The following is a 20,944-nucleotide window of genomic DNA, read 5'->3' on the forward strand; positions in this document are numbered from 1 at the left end:
GTACCATCATTCAATCTACTGCAAATATAGAAAACATAGGTATTTAATGAACTACAACCTATTGCAATATGGTTGCGAAATGCAGCTGACATCAAGAGACAAAAATAGTTCAATTCCACACATAATTAAGAAAATACTAAAATTTCAAATAGTAGAATTTGAAATATTTTACAGTTACCCACCACCATGTGTTATATCTTGCAAAGTACTACATTTTGCTAACATCTTCAAGTAAGCAGTTATGATTTCAAATGTGTCTCTTTTTCAGACTATAAAGCATGTGTTTTTAATTAATAATGTTTTTATTATATGATCAAGTCTTACATTAAAAAAATATATATTTAATCCAAAAATAAAAATGTGTAGATTTTATGAAGATTTATGCAGAGTAATCTGCAGAACATAGCAGCTCCACTGCTACTCAATTAGCAATGAAATGAATATAAACAATACAAAAAGTAAATACAATTTCACAAAGCTATCAATTTCATAACCATCATACGACAGCAATTCTTTGAAACAACACCAGATTAGAAAGCATTTCACTGGAATATAAAATATTATTATAGCTGAGAACATCACGTTTATTAGTGTAGCATAGAATTTTTATATCCAGATAGCATCAAAAGTGTAGAAACAAAAAAGCATGACCTACCTTTCTATGTCCGTTAGAACACTAAAAAGTGTTGTATAATGCTTAGAAAGAAGGTTGCAGGCTGAGAGGGGGCTTTATCAATGGCTACAAATATCTGTAGGGTGGTTGTCAGGAGGACCAAGCCAGTCTCTTTTCTGTGACACCCAGTAATAGAATGAGACACAATGGATGTAAACGCTATCATAGGAAATTCCATCTCAACGTGAGAAAAAAAATCTTTATACTGTGAGGGAGATGGACCATTGGAACAGGCTACCCAGAGAGGTTGTAGAGACTCCTTCTCTAGTGGGTCTTCAAAACCTGCCTGAATGTGTTCCTGTGTGACCTGCCCTAAGCGGTCATGCTTTGCAAGGGGGTCAGACTCAGTGATCTTTGGCGGTCCCTTCCAACCCCTAGTATTCTGTGATTCTATGATTCTGTGAATTTGGAGTTAGGTCACAGATAGTCAGAGATAAGCACGATCTTAGACCCTATGGATAGAGGCAGTGGAAATAAACACATTTATAGCACTTTTCAGTTCTGAAGATAAATAGAACTGTAAATGATGTAGATGCCTTCTCAACAGCTGACTGTCCTGCCAGGGCAAAACAGGCTCAGAACTTGTTTGTGATTCTAGTGCCCTGTTTGATTGGCTAAGTTTCATATTTCCCTCCTCCTAGTGGTCTGTTTGTCTCCAGAGGTGATTGAAATGGTCAGCTCTGGGAGGGCTTGACTCACTTGCTTTCGGGCTGTTTCTCCGGCTGCACGCTGGTTCTGTGTTGCCGACTAGCTACCCGAGGACACCTGACTCCCACCTGGGGCAGCACACTCGGCTCTTGCTACCCTCTTTGCATTGTGCTTGTACTGCAAGCACAATCTGGGATTATAATTTCTTAGATTATTACCTCGACACAGCGTCTCAGACAGATCAAATAGGACTTGGCAAGTAAATTTGGCTATTAATTTATTGGAGTCTCTGGTTTTCCCACCAATAGCCCTGTTCGAGGGCAAAAGGAATCCATCATGTGGCTGGCAGTGGCAACTGCTGCTCCTCACCCTCTGATCTGAATTGTGCATAGGATACAGATATACATATTTCCCTCTCCCTGCTCTGAATTGCTTTTGAAAAATCCCTTCTGCACATTTTGTGTAAGTAATTCTCAACTGGGTATTTGGACCTTTAATGAGTTGTAAATAGTCTATTGTTCTGGGTTTTTTTGTCTTGGTTTGGTTTGTTTGTTTGGTGTGGATATTTGTGTTAATAAAATTGGATATTTTCCTATTTCTGCATATTAAATTTGAATATTCATAACATTGACAATGTCATTTGGTCCATAGCAGGGACTCTTAACTGAGGCAAATAGAAGAGGATTATGCTGATGTTATTCTGACAAGAAGAGTTGAAGGAATGGAACACAAATATTACAGTATAGAGCCTCCTATTATCTTCAGAATGTTCTATGGAAAACACAGATATTTACACGAGTAATGCATGGCATCTGATTGCCTCCCATAGACAGGCTAGTCGCTACACACAGAGGAACCTGCACAGAATCAGACAGACCAGGAACCACCATTTCTCTTTTAGGAAAACAAGATGCAGGAGGTTACAGAATATGGTTAAGGTCTCAAAACTTGATCCTTGAGGGCAATGGAAAAGATAGATCTCTCCAAACAGACCCAAATACCCCCATCAGTGCAGCAAGAATGCAAGCCTGAACCACATCTGTGGCTGAAGATCCCTCCACAAGGAAGGAAACTGAAGTTGTGCGAAGTGTATTCATTACAGTTTAGAATAATCACAGGGAGAGACAGCAAACACCACAGAATGGAGTTTGTAAAAGAATAACTCATAATTTATGTGCTTAAGATTAGAAAGATTAGAAAGATTAGATGGTATCAGCTGCTGACCCAGTGTTGACTGAGTGATTCTGATGGATTTATGAGACGCAGAAACAGTTTTCTCTCAACATCCCTTACATATTTATATCTTAGTATACAGGGTGGTCTCTGCTCACCAGATTCAGAAGAAAGCACACATGAAGATGCTGCCTTTGACATTTTCTGTAATATTCCTTTCTCCTCTGGCAACCACAAGGGAGAACAGCCAACACTGTCTTTTTAATATATATATGTATTTTTAACTGGTTCTGCTCCTTCTGTACTAAAATTCAAATGTAGATTCTTAGAATAAGAATTTAAGAATACCATTTAATGCTGGAAACATACACCTCATTCAAACCACTGTGACACTAACAGCTTCATTGCAGAGGTCTGAAAAATTTCAGATTAGAAAAATTATCCAGTGAAGTATGGAAATTAAGTACTAATTAAGTTAACTGAATATCTCAACTTTTGTAACACAAAAACTGTAAAACAGATTAGCATTTTATTGACCATTCATTAGTAAGAGGTAAACAGCAGCTGAAATCACAGTACATTTATTAATGTCACAACTGCAGTAAAAAATACTACAACGAGTTCTGGTGTCCCCATCACAAGGACAGAGAGCTGTTGCAGCAAGTCCAGAGGAGGGCCACAAAGATTATCCAAGGGCTTGAACACCTCTGCTATGAGGATAGGCTGAGGAAGCTGGGATCATTCAGCCTAGACAAAACTCCCAGGGGACCTTATAGCTCCCTTCCAATACTTGAAGGTTGGAGAGAGGCTTTTTATATGGGTGTATATAAAGGACAAGGTGGGGTGGTTTTAAGCTAAGGGAGTGCGGGGTTAGACTGGATCTTAGGAAGAAGTTATTCAGTGTGAGGGTGGTAAGGCTTTGGAATGGGTTGCTCAGGGAGGCTGTTGATGCCTCCTCCATGGAGGTGTTCAAGGTCAGGTTGGATGAGGCCTTGAGCAGCTGAGCATAGTTAAGATGTGTCCCTACCTATGGTGGTAAGGCTGGAGTTGATGACCACTAAGATCTCTTCCAATCTAAGCCATTTTATAATTCCATGATAGTTTTGTACTAATTGATCTCAATTACACAACATTTAAAACTGCATTATTCCCAGACCTGGAAGCAAGGTGAAGATAGGATCTACACTCAGTGTCCACCTTCCATGGGAAGTGAAAATGGCATACACTGACACAAAATGATACAAAAGACACACATGGCTGATATGAGGTGTATGTGAACTGTCTCTCCTCCACAGCTCAATGAAGAATATGGAGACCAAAAAACACCACCTGGTTTTCTTAGCAAAAGCTGTAGTACCACACAGAGGAAATGCTAAAAGACAAATCTGGTCATCAGATTGTTTGTTGGCAGAGGGTTAAGCTGTTCAGCTGTTCAGGCAAAAAGGAGAAGGCAGGAGGGAGCCCTGTCCAGTGCACACTGAAACAAGTAGATGCCTTTCTACATTCATCAGCAAGACACACAGCAGGCAGTTCAGCAGGGAGTAAGGAGAAGCCTTAACACACTATCCCACTTCATCTAGCCTCTCTTTCTTCTGCACTGTGTTTGCATACCCAAGGGCACGTCCAACTGAGAAACCAAGGCAGGGTTGTAGCTCCTTCATGGTCTTCCCTCTGACAAGGCTGGTAATTCACATGCTCAACTTGCATGATTTTACCCTTTAGTCTTGCTATGTCTGGCCCTACAATGATTCTAACATGAAGAAAAATGACATTTATCACTATTTGTTTTTTCTTTATTTCATACATTTAACATGGCTGTTTAGTCTACGGCCTTTGGAAGAGGGGGCATGTCTCTTGTGAGGACTATAAAAACGTAGCAAAACTATGTAGGGAGAAAATGTGCCAAAGCACAGCTAGAGCCTAACCTAGCTACAGCTGTTAAAGATAAAAGATGGTTTTTGTAAATTCATTAACAGCAAAAGGAGGACTAGAGAAAATCTCCATCCCCTATTGAATGCAGAGGGACTAAGGATGAGGAGAAGGCCAAGGTGCTTAATGCCTACTTTGCCTCAGTCTGTAGCACTAGATCCAGAATTGCCCTGGGCAACCTCTCTCACGAAGCAAGAGTCAGGGAGGGGAATCAGATGGAGGACATTACAATATATGAGGAAGTGGTCACTGACCTGCTGTGTCACTGTACACAGCCCCCAGTCTGTGGGGCTGGATGGGCTGCACCCAGGGGTGCTGAGAGAATTGGCAGACGTGCTTGCCAAGCCACTTTCCATTATTTACCAGAAGTCCTGGCTAAGTGCGGAGGTGTCAATGGACTGGAGGGTAGCAAATGTAACACCTACCTACAAGAAGGGCAGAAAGGAAGATCCAGGAAACTACAGACCTGTCAGTCTGACCTCAGTACCAGGGAAGGTCATGGAGCAAGGCATCTCAAATGCGGTCCTACATCATATAGACAACAACCAAGGGATCAGGCCAAGTCAGCATAGGTGTATGAGGCGCATGTTCCATCTAACCAACCTGATCTTCTTCTATGATAAGACCACCTGGCTACTGAATGAGGGGAAGGCTGACGATGTATTCCTAGACTTTCAAAAAGCCTTTGATACTGTTCCCCACAAAATTCTTGTAGACAGATTAGACTCATGGCTTGGATGAGCACACGATCTCCTGGATAACGCAGTGGCTGGACAGGAAGGCCCAGAGTGGTAGTCAATGGAGTTAAATTCAGTTGGCAGCTGGTCACTAGTGGTGTTCCTCAGGGATCTGTGTTGGCACCACTTCTTTTTAACACCTTTATTGATGACCTTGATTCAGGCATGAAGAGTGTCAGCAGTAAGTTTGAAGATGACACCAAGTTAGGTGGCAGTGTTGATCTGAATGAGGACAGAGAGGCTCTTTGGAGGGACTTGGATAGGCTAGAGCAATGGGCCAACATTAATGGGATGAGTTTCAACAAGGCCAATGTTGTCACAACAACCCCAAGCAATGCTACAAGCCTTGGGCAGTGTGGCTGAAAAGCTGCCTGGCAGAAAGGGATATGGGGGTTGTAATAGACAGGCAGCTGAATATGAGCCAGCAGTGTGCTCAGGTGGCCAAGAAGGCAAATGGCATCCTGGTTTGTATTAAAAACACTGTGGCAAGCAGGAGCAGGGAGCTGATTGTCTCTTTGTACTCAGCTCTGGTGAGGCCATACCTCAAGTATTGTGTCCAATTTTGGGCACCGCAATGAAAGAGAGATGTGGAGGTGCTGGAGAAAAGTCCAGAGGAGGGCAACAAAGCTGGTGAAGAGCCTAGAGAATAAATCTTATGAGGAGCAACTGAGGGAGCTGGGGATGTTTGGTTTGAGGTAGAGGAGGCTGAGAGGAGACCTCATTGCTGTCTACAACTACCTTAGGGACATTGTGGAGAGGCTGATGCTGGTCTCTTCTCAGGTACTTGGAGACAGAACAATGGGGAATGGCCTCAAGCTGAGAATAGGTAGGTTTAGATTGGACATTAGGAAGAAGTTTTTCATGGATACAGTGGTTAGGCACTGTAATGGGCTGCCCAGAGAGGTGGTAGAGTCACCAACCCTGATGTGTCTAAGGGTCATTTGGATGTGGTGCTTAGGGATATGGTTTAAGGTGAATCTTGTAGAGTAGAGTTATAGTCAATTCCACTTCATACCTGGTAGGATTTTAATTTTAATTTAAAATATATCTGTGAGGTCAATCCCACATGCTTAGGCATCTGGCAATGTGCTATTTTCTTGTGGGTTTTTCTTCCTGGTAAAAACTTAAATAAAATTGTCTCTGTTGCTAAATCTTTTTTTCTTTCTTTCTTTCTGGTTGTTTTCCTCTGCCTTATTGTAAGAACAAATATTTGGCAAATATTTGTTAGGGCAGTGCTCTGTTTTCAATACAGTAAATATGGAGACTTGACAAGTATTAGAAATCTTCAGCTTCAAGTATTGCCAGTCTGTCCTCATCTTTGTTTTTCTGGGGCTCCGACATCAGCATCATGCAGCCAAAATGTACCAACTTTTTAAATGGTGCACATGTGCAGGAAAAAAAAATGGGTATTTCATGTGAAATCATTCAGCAACCATTAGAAATATGAACTCTTCATTAGTATGTATCATAAGCAAGCACAATGTATTTGCAAGTGGCATGCAGCTTTCTTACAGAAGTACATCTGAGTCCCTGGAGGGAGCTCCCTGGTTTTCTTCTAGTCAGCTCTTTCAGCAGGCCCCCTCATGCTCTCTGAAAGGTTGTGCCAGCTGCTGCTGCATGGGTGGGAGCCACTGTCAAAATCAATTTATAGAATGGCCTGCATTCATATGCTGGCATCAGATATTTTATCTGCTAATTTAAAGGAATTTTAAACTGGCATAAAACATGTCAGTAAAATAATGATTATACTGTGAAGCTCATGCTTGTTTGTCTCTTAAATATAGGCTTTCTCTTATCCAGAATACATGCAAGACTAAAGTAAAAAAAGGGCAATACTGATTTATAATAAATAAGCAAATGAAATGTTTTTCTCCTACCTATGGAACCAAAAGGGAAGTAGAAGCTGCCTTAGGTTACCAGGCTCTAGAAAGAAACAAGGCAGCTCTGGGTATTTAATTTCTGGTTTGAAGGTTTTTTTGAAAACAAAGTGCTAGAAGTTCATTGCTACGATGATGAGTACTTAAATTTGCCATCACTTAACTGTACAAGCAGATGTAGAAATACATCATGCCTCTCTTCTGGTGAGAAAACCACTTCCTCTTCAGTCAGTATTTTGACTAAAGGCTTGCCTACGGTGTGTTCAAAAGCAGTCTGCCTGACAAGGCTTAACATTAGGTCCTGCAAGACTTGGCGAGGGCATAAAATGTACCAGTAGTATTAGCAAATTGCATTGTCATTGTGAAGGCACAGAGAGAAATCCTGAGACAATAGCCTTGTACCAAGACAAAAGAGCACCTGAAAGCCTTGCAAAATATCCTCCACTTATTGATAAAAAAGCCTCTGAAGTCATTCTTCAAAAATACAAACTGAACCAACATATCAAGTAACTATGATTTCTTCTTCATGGCCTTCCTCTACTTCCTCAAGCACTAGGTAAAACTAAATTCAAGGAATTTGTAAAGAGATAAATCCAGCAAAATAGCTTTCACTCTTTTGTTCTGGGGCTTCTTTGAAGGGAAGATTTAACTTCCTCACAACAGAAGTTATTTTCAGGCAAGCATGTTAGAGGCCAGATACTTGGTTATTATGTAGGACATATGTTGTTCTGTATGATTCTCTGTTCCTCCTAAAATGACTATCCACATGTCCTGCATTTTTCTTCAATATGTCACACAGCTCTGAGGCTGCAAAAACAGTGGCAGCTCTGAGTAGGAAAGTGAACAGGAGGTGAGACAGCACAGGCAGCAAGTCCACAGCATTTTAAGGACAGGTGTACCCTGGTTAAAGATCTCCAGTCTTTGCCCATATGAAAAGACTGCTGTGGGTGGCACTTCTGTGCCTCTAATCTGACAGGGCTTGTGCCCTTCACTACAATAGGAGGTATTGCCACATGGTGTTACTGCCCACAGAAAAATGTTGTCAGATGCATGAACGCTGTTCAGCAAAGGCTTACTACATGTGCTCTGACTGGCTATGGGACTGGGGAACGAGCCATGCTGATTCATTTCTCATCCTCTGCTTGCCACCGTAGAAACAACACAGATTCATAATCAGTCCTTGGATGTGCGCTCCAGAAAGGTATGAGGTTCCTCTGTGGTGCAAAGCCATCTATTTTCTGGAGCAATGCTTGTTACCATTGTTGTCATGAGGCCAAGAAACACACTCTTTTCCCGGGAGAGGAAGTTGGAGACGTAACATCAAAACCTGGCACTGCCATGCAGATCCACAGAAACACCTTTACATTATTCAAGCATGCTGCAAAGGTGGAATTGTAACCGCATCCACTCCAGACACCCTGAGTGCACTGGACATCATCTGCACCGTCAGAGAACTGACTCCGGAGGTTCACATATTTACATGTGTTAATCACATAAAAGCAGATCACATTTGTCCTAGGAGCAGCACTGTTTATCCCTGATGAGACACTGCAATTAAGAAGCTGTGTAGGCCTATTTCCACAAAGAATCCCATGGCATTATTACCACCTACTTGGCTGTTTTCACGCAACACTACTTCCAGTGGTTTGCTAACAGCAAAGGATTTATCTTTCAAGCAAATTCCTGGGTGAAAAATTACAGTCCCAATGGTACATAAAGAGTTTCCAAATTCCTCAGTATTTCTGGTAACAAACATTCTGTGTACCTATTTTTATCTTTCTCTCTAACCAGTCTGGGTCTCTGCTTTATCCTCAATCCATTTTTATTATGAGTCACATCAGATTAGAAATGCATTCAACTATGAGAAAAATCTTCTGCAACTGATCCAAAAAGAAACAATAACAAAACCCCATGCATGTTACACTTGGAGCCTCCTTAAAATTGAAAAACAAACAGAAACAATGCAAGACATTGAAAAATACTGACAGGTTTCCCAAAGGTTTTGTTTAGAAACGTACTGCAGCTGAAGTCTCTTGTAGGATATCCTGCGAATGACACATAAGATTGCCATTAGAGGAGAAAAAGCAGCCGGACACAGTGAACTCAAGGCTTTGTTCTATACTTTTGCTACACAATCTGCAACTACAACAGTTACCCCTTCATCTCTGTCAGAGCAAAGGATTTTTTAGCAATGGACACCAACTGAGTATCGTAAATGCAAGCATTGTGAAGCTTAACCTGCCTAAGCCCCTCACTACATAAAAGACAATGAAGTGTCAGAATGCATCCAAAGGGCAAGAAACCTGGCGAAGACTCTAGCACACAAGTCTTGCAAGGAGCAGCTGAGGGAACTGAAGTTGGTTAGCCTGAAGAAGGGGAGGCTCAGGAGAGACCTTATCACTCTCGATAACTACCTAAAAGGAGTTTCGAGCAACTGGGGTTTCCCCTCTTCTCCCAAGTAGCAAATGACAGGAGGTGAGGAAACAGCCCTCAAGTTGTGCCAGAGAAGTCTCAGGTTGGACAGTATGAAAAAATTCTTTGCCAAAGGGGTTATCAAGCACTAAAGAGGCTGTCCAGAGAAGTGCTGGAGTTACCATCCCTGGAGGCATTTCAAAGGTGTGCAGATGCAGCACTTAATGACGTGGTTTAGCGGTAGACTTGGCAGGGTTAAGTTTATGGTAAGTCTTTGTGATATTAAGAGTCTTTTCCAATCTAAATTATTTTCCTGTTCTATAACAAACTCATGATGGAATTCTAAAGCATTTTTTTATCCTGTATTAATTAATGTAAACTGTGAGCCAGACCCTGCTGAGAAAGAGCCAATGAAATTTTTGTCATTGATTTCAGGGCAACAAAGGTCAATATAGCTAATTTTCAAGCTTTACATGGACCTAGTGTTTAATAAATATTTTTACAAAGCCTATCACCATCAAGCCCCAGTAGATAGCAGGGCTAAAATACATTGACAGGAAGGTTTTACAGAAGGTAAAAGTGTGTTCCCCTGCACCATCTCTAACTATGCAGAGCTCTGACTGCCAAAGCAGAAATATGGGAAGTTGGCCTTCACAGCATGGGACACAGATCAAAAAGGAAGCATGAAACCAAAGATTACTCAAGTACAATAGGAAGCTCAAGATCATGTAGGATTATTCACTACCAAAAATATTAGAGCTAAACCCAAACTCCCAAAAGAAAATCTAGGCAGTCTGACACTGTAAACAGGACATTTTCTTAGCTCTGTAAACAGGAAATTTAATTAAAACAAACTGCCAAGCAACCTAACATAATCCATTATTTCAGTTAAGAGAGCCTCAACAGAAGCAGTGATGTAAGTGCTCTCTTTTATCCAAAATGTGGTATAATGTAACCAACCTCCATAAATGTAATAGGATTTTTTGAAGTAGTTCTTGAATACAGTTTGAATCAACTAGCTGAAACAAGTATTATTAAATGTTCCTGCATTAGTGGGCAAATTCTTACTACAGAGAATGGCCTTTGTGGTGTTCTTTAGGATTCACTTATTATCCTAGTGATGAATCCCTGCATGTTCACAAAAGCCAGAGCAGGCAGTGGCAGCCTTCTTTAGAGTCAAAAACATGCTATTAACGTTGAGAGCTAACTCAGAGTTCTCATCTAGGTAAGCAAAACTGAACATTGCTACACAAGGAATGGATGAGGATGGCAAGAAGAAGGGACACAGCTGGGTCCAGACATGTGAGAGAAGCAGACTTCATCTTCCTGATACTGCTGCGCATGTGAAAAGGAGTGGGAAAGAAGAACTGGACAGTAGAGACAGGAAAGGTTAATAACTGCTTCTGAGGCAGGATGTGTTTTACCCATCACCATCCTTCTGTCAGCTACAGTAGGTGTCCTTAGAGAATGGCTGAGGTTGGAAGTGACCTCTGGAGGTCATCATTACTGCTCTGGAGGCAACAAGGAGCAGGAGATTTTGAAGCCTTTTAGATTCTAGTTATCACAGGCTGCTACTTTCTTTCATAGAATCAACCAGGTTGGAAGAGACCTCCAAGATCATCCAGTCCAACCTATCACCCAGCCCTGTCCCATCAACTAGACCATGGCACAAAGTGCTTCATCCAGGCTTTACTTGAACACCTCCTCTTTTAACACAGAGAATATTTTGTCAGTCACTGCATTGCCCTCTTCAGCAGATAAATTAAATTATGTGCTTTACCCAGCATTATTTGTTCAAATACATATCTTCATTGTGCTATTTGGTCGGGGCATAATGTAATCATCTTTGATCACAGATATTGCTATCATCTGTTATGCTTGTAATTAATCACCATTTAATTCATTTCCTATTGCAACACATCAGATGTGTTGCTACCAGGTGATGCCGTTTGCTATTAGCTGGCTGTTGGAGTCTCCTCCCACCCCAGGTGTGGCCACTTTGCCCTCCCTGCCCACTCCCCTTTATATTCTGCCCCAGCAAAGCTAGAAGCTCCAAGTTAGGCCCATTGTGGGCCAAGGGATCCTCCGCCTGGCGTCCCTGGTGAGTCTCCATGGTGTGCACTGGGTGAATTGGTGGAGGATTTCAAAGGCCGGGGGGCCTGGTGGCCCCCCGGCTCGCTAGGGTTAGGCTCAATAACTGTTACAATGTACAACATCATCCACGGGTGCTGGGTGTGTGTCCTTGCTGGAGCTGATTTCTTTTGTAAGCTATTTTAGCTGTTTGAGGCTCTTGCCTCGGGCTCTGAGCTCATTCACTGTTCCTCAGATGAGACACTCACAAAGGCATAACTAACCTTTTTAATCACACTATTCATTACTATAGTTCACTAAAACCCAGAACTTGTAGCCAACAGGAAGCGTGTCCACAAGCTAACCTTACCAAGAGGATTTGCTAGGTATGTGTCCACTCCACTCTCCTTTGTGAGTGGCCCTAGCTGCTTGGCAGACTTGTCTCCTACCTGCAGGGCATTGGCACCAAAAGTATGGCATCTCACCAGCCAGCTTAGGATTGGCTCTCCTGATTCCCTCCCGGTGTTCAGAGCCAGTCTTGTAAGATACTTCCTACCAAAGAGAGCAGTCTGTAATTTGCTGCACACATATTTTAAGGAAAGCAAGACTATCGATATGAAAAGACTGAAGCACAGAACATAAACTTCAGCTGAACCTTTTGTGTATACATTATTATTAGATATGAAATGAAAACCATTCCTTGTCCTTCTGATTTACTACTCTCCAAAGGAGTTCCTTGCTGTATAAATAATGTATATTTTTCAGATATGTTCCTTTTATGTCAAATTTGCACCTGATCTAAAGAAGTACTGTCAGAAATGTAATGTAGAGAATTTGTAGATTATTTTGTTGAAAATATTTCTGACATAATACTTTCCTCTAAATTTCCTTTTTAGTTATTAAAAATCTAAAAACTTGCAAACTACTTTCAGAATTTCTACTCGCAATCTGGAGAACTGACACATTTTTTTTAATCTGTTACTTTGAACCTGAATTCCATAAATTAGACAGCTAATAACATCATGTAAAGAGGAGCTTAACTACCTCAAGTAGTTACACTGAAATAGTTGTCTAACAGTTCATTCTCCAACTAAGTCTTCAAAAAGCTACATGAACCCTGGGTTGTATTTTTTCTTGAGATTCTGAAGAAATCTCCCTGGGTACAGTGTTTTTATGATTTAATGACAACTTGGAACAAATTTCATTAAGTTTATTTATTCTCATTTCCCTGTGCTTACATACTCTGATTTATGCATTAACATATCCTACATTAGTTATGTGGAAGATACAATATATATTTATTCTCTGTGCACATGTGCATATTATTGCCTATTATGCATGGTAATTTTTATTTGTATTTTAAGATAATATTTGACAAATAAATTTCACAAAAGTATAGGGAACCAGGGAAAAAGAAGTAATAGTGAGTGATTTTTCTGTGGGTATTCAGCCCACTGTGCTAGAAGACACAGACAGGGAGAGAAATAAAGGCCCACAATCCAAGAAGAAATGGTTAATAACCTGCTCTATCATTTATGACACATACAAGTCTTTGGGGCCAGATGGGATGCCCAAAGATACTGAGGGAGCTGGTGGAAGTGCTCACCAAGCCACTTTCCATCATTTACCAGCAGTCTGGGCTAACTGGGGAAGTCCCAGCTGACCAGAGATTGGCATACATGACACTCACCTACAAGAAAGGCAGAAAGCAGGATCTGTGATACAGACTTGTCAGTCTGACTTCAGTGCTGGTAGAAGTCATGAAAAAGATCACTTTGACTGCCATTACACAGCACATCCATGGCAATCAGATAAGCCAGCCCCATCGGCACGGGTTCCTGAAGGGCAGCTCCTGCCTGATGAACTCAATCACCTTCTGTGACAAGGTCACCCACTTAGTGGATGAAAGAAAGGCTATGGATGTTTACCTGCACTTTAGTAAAGCATTTGGCAGTCTCCCACAGAATTCTCCTGGAGAAACTGGTTGCTCATAGCTTGGAAAAAACTAGCTGGATGGCCAGGCCCAAAAAGTGATGGTGAATTAAGTTTAAATCCAGCTGGCTGACTGAGCCTCATCACCTGGTTTCCCTGCACTTGCTGCATCATAGCACTCTAGATGATCTGTTCTCTATTCAGCCAGGCTGGCCTTCTTCCCCACCAACGGGTCTTTGAGTACACAGGGATAGCATATTCCTTCAAGAACTTCCTTCTTGAATAATATCCAGCTTTCCTGTATTCCTTGGCCCTTCTGGACTGCCTTCCAAGGAACTCTGTCAACCAGCCTCTAAAACAGGGCAAAGTCTGCACATTGGAAGTCTGAGGTAGCAGCAACACCTTCTTCTACAATAACTGAGAACTCCTGATCATTATGCATGAGATGACCTCCAACCATTACATCACCCACAAGTCTTCTGCTTCAAACAGCAAATCGAGCAGGGCACTTTTCTAGTTGGTTCCCTTACTAGGTAGATTTCACGCATACTTTGCTTGATTAAAAACTGCCTGGATGTCTGAGCCCAAAGAGCTGTGATGAAAGGAGTTATATTCAGTTGGCAAGGGGTCACAAGTGCATTCTCCAGAGCTCAGAAATGATACCTGTTCTCTGTATCGGTGATCTGGACTAGGCAATCAAGCTTGCAGTCAACAGTGAGTTGGAAGGGGGCACAGATCTGCTTGACAGCAGGAAAACTCTACAGAGATCTGGACAAGCTGGATGAATGGGCTGAAGCAAATGGTCAAAGTGCTGGGTTCTGCACTTGAGTCACAACAGCCCCATGCAACACTACAGCCTTGGGGAAGAGTGAATGAAAGATGCCTGGCAGAAAAGTACCTGGGGTTGCTGGTTGACAGCTGTCTGAACATAAGACAGAAGTGTGGTCAGGTGGCCAAGAATGCAAACAGCATCTTGACCTGTATCAGGAATAGTGTGGCCAGCAGGAACAGGGAAGTGATAATGACCCTGTACTCAGCACTGGTGAGGCCAGGACTTGAATTTTTGGTTCAGTTTTGGGCCTCTCACTATGCGAAATACACTGAGGTGCTGGAGCATGTCCAAAGAAGGGTAACAAAGCTCAGGATGGGCCTAGAGAACAAGTCTTAGGAGAAGTGGCTGAAGGAACTGGAGATGTTTCCCCTGAAGGAAAGGAGGCTCTGGGAAGACCTTACCACTCTTTGCAACTACCTAAAAGGAGGTTAAAGTGAGGTGGGTGTAGGTCTCTTTTGCCTAGTAGAAAGCAATAGGAGTTATTTAAAAGACATGTACATGTGGTGCTTAGGTGCATGGTTTAGCTGTGTACTTGGCAACACCAGGTTACATTTTGGATTTGGTCTTCAAAATGTTTTCCAGCCTAAACAATTCTGTGATTCTAAAATTTTTCAAATACTTGTATTCTTGCCTCATCAAAATAACCAGTTAGTTTTACCTGACATCATCTCACTTACATATAAGCAATCATGCTTTGTTATCACAGAATCCTGTAGGAACAAGCCTCTTGACTTTAATTACAAAGAAAGATGTTCAAAGTGAATATTATGAAGAATATTATCACACTAATGATTGCCTGTTAGTTTCCAATTTATACCTATTCATGGGTGTTTTACAAAAACATAACCTATTAAGTCACAGTTAAAAAAAATGGATTTTTCAGCACTGCTCATTTTCTAAGAATCAAAGCAATACAATTACCAAGTCTCTGCAAATCTTTCAAGAATTATCTGGCCTAACACAGGTACATAGAAATAAATTTTTTTTTAATAGAAACAAGAAGTGTTGAGATACCAGATTAAGAGCTCATTGTGACTTCCATTATATGATATACATATGCCTGATAAAGCATGTTTTAAAGCTACTTTGGAGAATTTCTTCATGCTGCTTGCTGCTGAGTCAGATTTGGACTTTTCATGCAATATCCACTGATACATCAGTCCAAATACTTAACCGTACAGCTAAGAAATCAAAATTAAACAACTGCAGACTAAAGTGCATTGCTACAGGTAAATTACTAAAGTGTTCCTTTTATTTAATCTGATGAAGCCTGAAATACACATTTATTTTACAAAACAGCTTAGACAATAAAGCTTATAAAGCAAATTTACTTTAGCTATTTTCTAGTTGACAGAATTTTATGTTACCAAAGTCCTTTAAAAATAAATGCAAACAAACCTATTGTGCTAGTTTGAAGCAGGCTAGAATGTTTTGGTGAGAAGAACTAGATTATAGGTTGTAAAAAGAAAACAATGGTGATGTCTGCTTCCCTCATAGGCTTGCTGAGAAGTATAGGAACAAGAAATAAAAACATTAGATAACCACTCTCACTCAGACTGCTGGCTGAGCTGCATCTCTCTAACCTCACACTCCATTTTGGGCTAATCCACTTTGCTTCCTAACCCCCTGGCCATACCTCTATTCTTCCTTGGGACTGGGGTAAGGTTGAGAAGGGTAGGGGGAAGGTGAAGGGATGGTTGAGAGCCCCTCCTGGGGACTCAGGTTTCTGGGAGGGGAGTTGTGTTTCTGTATTACCTTTTACCTTGTATATTTCTGTCTATAACTGTATATACTGTAAATATTTGCTTGTATATTGTGCTAGCTGTAAATATAAGCTTCATTCATATTTCCAGAGCTGGCTGAGTCTAGTCTGGGTGATTTCTAAAGTGTGGAGGGGTGGGGAACACCCAAACCATCACACCTATGAAAAAAGAAACCGGGGTACTCATACCACTAGTGATACAAGTGCCATTTCAAAGTGTTATTAAAAAAACTTCTAATTTTATCTTTTCCCAAGAACAGGCAATTAACATCTATTTGGTGAGAAAATCATCACATGCTTTTCCCTGTGCTTAGGCACAAAACAGCACAAGGAAGGGAAGTGTAGAATTAATGAGATCCCACAGCCTTTTGCACAGGCTATCATAGCCAAAATTGTTGCCCATTTGCCAGAATGGTAAAATACAACTTTCCTTTGTGTTTTGGTGGTGCATAAGCAAAGCAAAGTTTGGAAATTCATCTTTTTTTTTAAATTCGCCACAAAAGCCCAGAATTTTATCTCAGGTCACCTGATGTTATGGTTTCAAATCCACATCAGAAGATACTGATTCCATAGTTTTCAGCTGTTTACATGCTGAAATTATTTGACACTATGCTGTCTGTTCTGCCTTTTCTTTAAACTGTGGATTTTAAAGTTTAAAATATGCATTGTGATGCTCAATTTGAACATACAGATTCCTAGATTGAGCATATACACAGAAGTTTGTTCATTAACACATAAAAACAAGCAACTGATGCTTCAGTTAGACAACATACAGTAAATAATATTACTTTGTATTTTTATCTCTCTCTCTGATCTCCAAGTACACACAATCAAAACAGCAGAAATGAAATGTCAGACTTCTTGTAATGAGCTGGTATTACCTTCACACTGTGGCAGAGAACAATGGAAGCATCTGGAAGCCCTCTCTGTGTTATTCTGACAAACTTCAAAGTACTTAACAGGTTATGGCATTAATAAACACTTTAAGTAAATATATGTGCTGGCATCTCCAAGATACTTAAAAAAATTGATTAGTGCTACACTGGACAGCTGAGTCATCAATGTCCGGCCTTCCACTAGGACAAGAGGACGTCTTGTAAGCAGGTTATTTATATTCTTAATATATTCAGCAGGAAGTACAGTCTGGTTAGGTTTGGTAGTCATTAAAGGAAACTATTTTTCCTGTGTGCTGCCCTTCATCTATTGATTTCTTCCCAGAGCAACCTCAGCCTTAAATAAGAACAATTACAAACAGGCCAACTGCCTTTAGCCTAAAAGAAGAAAATGTAAAGGTTTATTTTGGCCAGAAGCAAGACCAAATCTCTATATTAAACCTCTGTGTATGCAGCATCACTAGTTCATCCACAGAAAAGTGGAATCCAATGTATTGTTTCCTTTTTTAATAAAATGTGCAGGTGGACTTGCCAAAATACAGTATTTTTTAGAGTTGAACAGACTTTTATTTCCTCTTCAGTATCTCTTTTAGTTCCAGAACATGATCATTAAACTGTGACATGATATTGTGCATTTTAAGAGTGACCACTGGCACATATTAGCCCCAGTGTACTGTGTGGTTTTAGATTCTGTTCTGTATTGTCATGTCTGCAAATATTTACAAAGCAAAAAATACTGTCTCACTCAGCAATGCAACTCACATGTCTTTAATGCTGTTCTGTACCAGCAATTCAGACCAAAACCAAGACACAAACACCGCTGAAAACTATGAAAGACAGAAAACACTTCTAGTGGCCTACAGCCAATAATTTGCTCATGAGCTTGTAGCATGAAATATTTGGAATATGGCTCTTAACCTTTGGCTGCACAAATATAGTCTACCAACTCAAGCAACAGTTTGGTTCATTTCAGTTAAATCAGCGCAAACAGCAGCCACTGTGCTTTAGAAGTTGAGCCAATGCCCAGCTCGACTGCCATAACAGAACAGAGTCATCCAAGGCACACAAAAAGCAAGAGGATTCTCAAGCACAAGGAGAGAGTAAGGCTGCAACATGCTAGGGGTCTGCATGCAGTCTTCCTAAAAGTGCGCTACCACCTCAGTACATGGATAACATCCACCAAAGGACTCCAGAAGCATCTAACTTCAGTGTGCATTTCACTGTGCCTGTAGGCCTCCCTAGCATATGGCCCAAGGAGAGTCAAAGGCAGTATATCATTTCATATGGAATCTCTGCTTTCCAACAGCCCCAGTACGAGTCCACTCCAAGACCCAGAAAAGTCAGCCACTAGAAGTTGTGGAAGACAATTTTAAAGGTACAAAGCTTAATCATAATATTAAACAATCACAGTGACAAAAAGAGCAATTAATGAATCATTTTACACAGGCTTGTTCTCTTCATCATTCTAAGAAGCAATTTCACAACAGGGTTTCTTCTTCTGCAGAATAAAACACCCATCACACTGCCAGTAAGATGCAAATTCTATTTATATTAGGGATTACTGATATCTTCACTGACTATAGAGAAGACCAGAGTAAAATAGATTTTTAAATTCTAAAGAAATCATTTCAGTTTTCCAAGAAAAACTTGATTTGGCATTTGACTTGGAAGTTTTCTTAGCTTAGTTCAGAGATGTTCTTCTGTGAAGTTTTAAGATGGCAGACTAACAAGTCATGAAGATTGATAAAATGCATCATAGTTTTAAAGACTGAAAAAGAAATAATGGGTGTATGCTTTTACTACCAACACACACATTTTTAATGGAACTAAATTTGACTTCTCAGACAGAAGGAACTTCAATTCTCTCATTTCCAAACTCGCTATCTCAATTCTAATAAAAAGCCTCTTCACCTTCTCTATGCCTTTTTTCAGTGACTGGGAAAGGCATACAAAATATTTTTAAGTTCAGTATAGCTCCAAAGATGAAACAAAACCATCTTCCTAAATCAACTGTATACCCATTATATACACTGTATACACTCTGATAAATAAACACTGGCAAATATTGAGTACAATCTTGGAAACGGCTCAAGTGACTATGTTTTTGAAAAAGGTTTATAAAATATATAAAATCTGGCAACTGGAAGACGTTAACTTGAAGACTGAACTTAACTCTGTTCAATTTCAGGAGGCACATCCTCCATTTCGCTCTTCCAGGGGGTACACTGCAGTGTGCAAAAGCAGGTCCTCCCACATGAAGCTGGAACACAACAAGCTGCTTCCCAATGAGCAGCTCATAGCCTTCCCAAACAGAAACGCCTGGTTTTCTTTGCTTTTAATCACGAGCAAGTGGATTCCAAAGGTGAATTTCAGTGGTGCTATTTTTATGCCGCCTCCAGATTCATTCATCATGAGGCCACAATACATGGCCATGTGGACTGCTCACTTGTGGCACTTGTGTCTCACACAGCTGTGCTGGAGGCCCTTGACGGCACAGCAGCTGTCGAGGATACCCTCTGCCAGTGGCTATCAAGGGGAAACGCATCAGACTTCAAACACGAAGACTAAAACTACCTCTTCCACCAGAGGGGCAGTGTCGTAAAGCACCTTCCTTGGTGCTTGCCATCACCGGGCATCCTACTCCGGCCAATGGTGTGGCTTGCATAACCTACGAGGCCAGTGCTCGCTGGGCATTCCCCAGCAAACCCAGGTGAGAACCCAGAGATGGGCTCAGACCCTCCCGCCGAGGCGGCCCCTCCATCAGACAGCACCCCCAGAGTCATTACAGGAGCCCAAAGTGCGAGAGGCCGCCATAGGGCCGGTTGAGAGTCCGCTTTCCCGCCAAGCACCCCTGAGGCGACGCCGCCCGCTCCCCGCCCTAAGCGCTCCCTCCTCGTCCATCACGCACTGCCCCAGAGGGGAATCTACACTGGCCCCACTCAGGACGGAGCCGACACAAACTCTCCGTCCTCCCCGCACTGCTCCCGGCATCTGTACATCAAAGGGACACAGAGGTGCGGGACCCGTGGGTGCCGAGGGCAGCAGCTGCGACGGGGCACCTCGCGCTGTCAGGGGCGAGATGCCGCCCGCAGTCCAGAAGGGACCCTTGGGGCTTGCCACCAGCGCTTCTGGGTCCCAGGAAACGTCCTCGAAGTTGCCGCGTTAAGTTTGGGACCGCCCGAAGCAGCCGCCGGGCAGAGCCGCGCCCTCAGCCCACATCTCCCTCTCTCCACCTGGCCACACGATGCCGGCCGTAGTCGACAGATCCGACCTCCGTGGGCCCGCCGCCGCGCCCCGGCTGACCCCGCTGACTTCCCAGGGACGAGAACCCCACACAGTCATACATCTGCTGTCCTCTGGGGCCGTGGCCCCCGTCCCTCTGCAAGAGGGGACGGCACTCCCCGTGACATGCTCCGGGCTCGAGACTTTCTCTGTACACACAGCCCTTGGGAATGAAAAAGGCAGAAGGACACTTACCATCTCTCCTGATGTTGGAGGACCGCAAGGCTTTTATAGATCCGCTCTGGGCAGGGGCAGTGGTGCCCTGACGGCTGCAAAAGTTGGCACAGACGACAGCATAGAGGAGGAGGAGGATGAGCAGTTGCATTGGGATCCGCTGTGCACGGGACCCTGCCTCTGCAAAGAAACCCGTCTCTTCCTACCAAGAGCGCTTCCCGCTCTCGTGTTCACTCTCCCTTCACGGACTTGTTGTTGCGTAGTTGTTGCGAGCTGCCTGTGTGTGTTTGCGGGAGTTGTACGCAGGGGTGGGAATAACAACAATAAAAAACCACAAGTAAAACCCCCAAGCCCAGAAATTCCCACCACCCGAAAGCGCAGCCACAGCTGCCGAGTTACTACACTAGCTGTTCCCAAACTTCCTGCATGCTGAACTTCTGTCGCCTTTCTGGGACCGGCCAAACTCAGCAAAGGTAAGAAAATCCCAGGCTGGGACCACCGCCCCCTGCGTGCCCCACGTCGCAGTCGGGGGCTGCCGCAGCCGCGCTCC

The 20,944-nt window shown here is 42.3% G+C and overlaps 1 protein-coding gene across 4 annotated transcripts in view; it reads right to left on the reverse strand.

The window, feature by feature from the left end:
- PDGFD (platelet derived growth factor D) overlaps positions 1-20,708 on the reverse strand; it is a 164,430-nt gene extending 143,722 nt beyond the window's left edge. For all 4 annotated transcript variants that reach the window (XM_064170745.1, XM_064170727.1, XM_064170735.1 and 1 more), the window contains exon 1: positions 20,416-20,708. In XM_064170745.1, coding sequence (XP_064026815.1) covers positions 20,416-20,545 — 130 coding nt within the window. In that variant the 5' untranslated portion in view covers positions 20,546-20,708. The remainder of the gene's footprint in view (positions 1-20,415) is intronic.
- Between the last annotated feature and the right edge of the window lie 236 nt (positions 20,709-20,944).

The sequence above is a fragment of the Pogoniulus pusillus genome, chromosome 3 (genome assembly GCF_015220805.1).
Source record: "Pogoniulus pusillus isolate bPogPus1 chromosome 3, bPogPus1.pri, whole genome shotgun sequence".
NCBI classification, from domain to species: Eukaryota; Metazoa; Chordata; class Aves; order Piciformes; family Lybiidae; genus Pogoniulus; species Pogoniulus pusillus.